This window comes from Cibotium barometz, chromosome 11 (genome assembly GCF_041138505.1).
Source record: "Cibotium barometz isolate CiBa-2024 chromosome 11, ASM4113850v1, whole genome shotgun sequence".
In the NCBI taxonomy this organism is placed as follows: domain Eukaryota; kingdom Viridiplantae; phylum Streptophyta; class Polypodiopsida; order Cyatheales; family Cibotiaceae; genus Cibotium; species Cibotium barometz.
In genome coordinates, this window is record NC_141056.1 from 46,404,455 (window position 1) to 46,408,274 (window position 3,820).

The 3,820-nt window shown below is 45.1% G+C and overlaps 1 protein-coding gene across 1 annotated transcript; it reads left to right on the forward strand.

Moving 5' to 3' along the window:
* The first annotated feature begins 980 nt into the window (after positions 1-980).
* On the forward strand, positions 981-2,863 carry LOC147634236 (peroxiredoxin Q, chloroplastic-like). The gene is made up of 4 exons (XM_086804563.1): positions 981-1,432; positions 1,725-1,862; positions 2,332-2,421; positions 2,509-2,863. The coding sequence occupies exons 1-4, from the start codon at positions 1,238-1,240 to the stop codon at positions 2,725-2,727; spliced, it is 642 nt and encodes a 213-aa protein (XP_086660689.1). The 5' UTR covers positions 981-1,237; the 3' UTR covers positions 2,728-2,863.
* The last annotated feature ends 957 nt before the right edge of the window (positions 2,864-3,820 follow it).

Here is a 3,820-nt window from a genome sequence, read left to right on the forward strand (position 1 = left end):
ATACAAGGCCAATGGGGCAACTGGATATTAGGGAGATGGTCAACTAGTGATGGAGATGCTGATTTAATTTTCAACATAATCAGGTTTTGCTGTCTATGGGAGATATGGAATACCATAAACTATTTAGTCTTTCAAAAAGTAACCAATCTAGGGATAGATGTGATAGAGCTGATGCATAAATGTATATATACATGTGTTGGTCTATTTACTATGTGAATAAGCTGAATAAGGAAGAGATGAAGCAAATGATTCAGGCTTTGCAAGCAGGCATAGTTTGATTCATATTCCTTCTAGGCAAACTTTCATACATATTGGGTTGAACCTAACAGGTTTTCTCTATGTTTTCAGGACATCAAAGAGTTATATCTAAAGCCAAAATCAGTGAAGTTTGGGCCAAAGACCAAAAGGTGGTACCTCAAAGAGAAGCAGATTGTTTACACTTATGTGGCATTTATTGAGAACCCTGTTAGAACTAGACCAGTAGTGAAAATTTGGACTAAGAAAGGTAAAGTTTTGGAGAAGCAGCCTCCTAAAGGTTGCACAACTGAAGCCATGATTGAGGCTAGGGTATCAGATCTCTTGGGGGCAGTCTTCTTTTGTATTAGAAGATGAGAGATGGTCCTTAATTTGTGATTTGCTGAACATGGTTTGAATGTAATGTTGTGAAGCTGGATGTAAAGCTGCTTTTTAGTTATATATATAGGAAAGATGGCCACAAAGCAAAAAGGGAACATGGGTAGATGCATGCACGGAAAGGGTGCAAGGTCTCATACATTGAGAGACATAACATGAAGGACTATGTTTTGCGTGTTATCAGATGGGCCACCAGCTTGTGAGGTAATGCTGGCGACGAGTCACGCGCCAGCCTCCAGTCACAATTCATGAAGCCTTCTCCACACAAAACCTCAAATACACTGCATTAATGGTGCTCTGATGAAGACGGATATGGGAGATGGCCTGCTGGCGGTAGAATGGCAGATGGCCTGGCGCGGTAGTGGCGGGGTCGGCGCTGCCGCCCATGTCCATAAACAGTAGCCTGTTGCCATACTGGGCATGGTATACAAAGTCTTGGGCGCCCATCCTTTACCACGATTTGGGCACTCGATCTGGCCGTCTGTACTGGGCCTTTTGTGTATGGTAAGGGTGTGGCTGAAGTTTTTGCCCCATTGCCCTGCTCGCCTTTCCACATTGCGAGCTTAGCGCTTGTTGCTGAGCTTCTCTCCACTTAACAGCAGCGATGGCTTCCTCTCTCGCCCTCTCCAACTCGCTCTCGCTTACCGTTTCTTCCTCTTGTAGCTCCAAAGCAGGCCTCCGAGAGACGACCTCTGCTCTCAAGCTTCCTTCCCCACGGCCCTTGGGCTTTAAGTTTTCTTCTTCTTCCTCGCTCCCTTCCCGTTCTCAGACTCATCTTCAAAAGCTTACTGTTTGCAAGGTATCTCACATAATGCCGTAGTAGACACTCTCCCCCTCCCCCGCCCATAACCAACACACACACACACACACTCCCTCTCTCTCTCTCTCTCTCTCTCTCTCTCTCTCTCTCTCTCTCTCTCTTGCTTTCTGTAGCTGTTGCGTGCTCCTTGTTTTTGTTGCTTGGAATTGTAGACAGGAGTTATATTTTGCTCAGACGCGTGTGATTTTGGTGGATCTATCAAGTATTCTTTGTAATTTAATGCTCCTTTTTATGGTCCATAATCCCTGTTTAATTTACTAATGCAATGTAGGTCTCCAAAGGTGATGTAGTCCCTCCTTCCACACTCAAGGACCAGGATGGCAAGATGGTTTCATTGTCCAAGTACAAGGGCAAGCCAGTGGTGCTCTATTTTTACCCCGCAGACGAGACTCCGGGCTGCACGAAGCAGGTCCAAAACAAATCTCCTTTGTAATAAAATACTAGTTCTGCACCTGGGCTGCCGCTGCACTGCACTGCCCCCACCCATGCACAGTCTGCCCGTTTGTAGAGTGCTGCCACGCAGCTAGAGGATGAGGAGAGGAGATGGTTTTATAGGAGATCAGAGAAGATACTAGAGGCTGAGGTGAGGAGATGGTTTTACAGGAGATTAGAGAAGATACTGGAGATGGTTTTACAGGAGATTAGAGTAGACACTAGGAGATTACAGAAAACACCAGAGAGAGTGATACTGGGAAACCTATGCTTAATAGAATAGATTGATTCAATCCAACCTTAGTTAACAACATAATTAATCCAACCCACTTTTGCATGCATCTCCTAAGCCACCCTTTGTACTAATTATCAGGTTTCCTTTTCATCAATCTAAGAGCTCCCCTCATTTTTCTTTTTCATTTTTTGTTGTGGTATCTCCTTAGTAGGCATGTGCTTTCCGAGATTCTTATGAGAAGTTCAAGAAAGCAGGAGCTGAGGTGATAGGAGTAAGCGGTGATAGTCCAGATTCTCACAAGGTATTTTTGCTGTTTGATAAACTAAGGGGCAATGAAATAATGCCGTGATGTCTTTTTTTTTTCATTCAAAAAATGGTGGAAATGCAGAATTTTGCCAAGAAGTACAGGCTGCCTTTTACTTTACTCAGTGATGAGGGGAACAAGCTAAGGAAGGAGTGGGGAATCCCGGGTGATTTATTTGGGTCCTTGCCAGGAAGGCAGACCTATGTGATAGACAAGAATGGGGTGGTCCAACTCGTCTTCAACAACCAGTTCCAGCCTGAGAAGCATGTGGATGAAACTCTCAAGATCTTGCAGAGCATGTAATCTAGCCTCCCCCCCTCCCCCCCAATGATTGTATAATGCTTTTTATCATTGGCCAATGCATTCTCCTGTACCATTTTCTATTGTAAAAAAAGAGTTATCGTGGGATACAGTCTACCCACCCTTTTAAATCCTTAATTCATCTATGTGCATCTTAATTTCTTAGCATGTGTTGCTTCTTAAACTACAGGCCTGTGGTTTTGCGAATACAGTCTACCCACAAATCCTTAATTCATCTATGTTCATCTTAATTTCTTAGCATGTGTTGCTTCTTAAACTACAGGCCTGTGGTTTTGCTCCCATGCCTCTCATTGTGGACATATTGGATTCTAATCTACCCTAGTGGCACCTAAGTTCTCTCGCATTATTTTTAATTTTATCTTTACTTAGCATGTGCAGGTTAGACCTTGTGTGGAGGACTTTTTCCATGTGATTTTCTCTCACAGAGTTTATATAGCTTGTGTGGAAAACTTTTCCATGTGCAGGTTGTAAGCAAGGACAAGATATATGGCAAATGATACACAATTCTAGCTTGTCAGACAGGCCATAGGTGGCCATAGAGGGTGTGATAAGTGAGGCTATCTAGGGCATCTGCAATGGTGACATCCAATGCATCTTGCCTACTGACGAGACGGTTGGATGGATTGATCTCAGCTTTGGTCGGGATCAAGGAGCTCGCCTTCTTCTGTCGAAGCATTGGCATGGGGATGGGATGTTGAGGAAGGTGGGGGCTGTGATGGTCCTAACCTCATTGGTTTGGGGTGGAGGGATTCTGTTGAGGACCTATCCGCTGAGGGTGGCAGGATTCCACTAAGGACCTCTTCACCAAGGTGGTGGAGAAGATAGTGGAGAGGTTCAGAGGAAAGGGTGCCAGCGAGGTGGTGGGAGGTGGAGAAGATAGTGGAGAGGTTGAGAGGAAAGGGTCATTGGGGGGAGAAATTGCTAACGGGTGATCGTGGTAAAGAGGTGAGCATGGATGGGGTATGAGGGACATGGGGGAGGGGAGGTCGGGTGGGCAGGTGGGCCCTGAGATGCAGAGAGAGATTGTGTATTGGTAAAGGGAAAGACCCAATCTCAGGTAGAGTGGTCGTTGTGA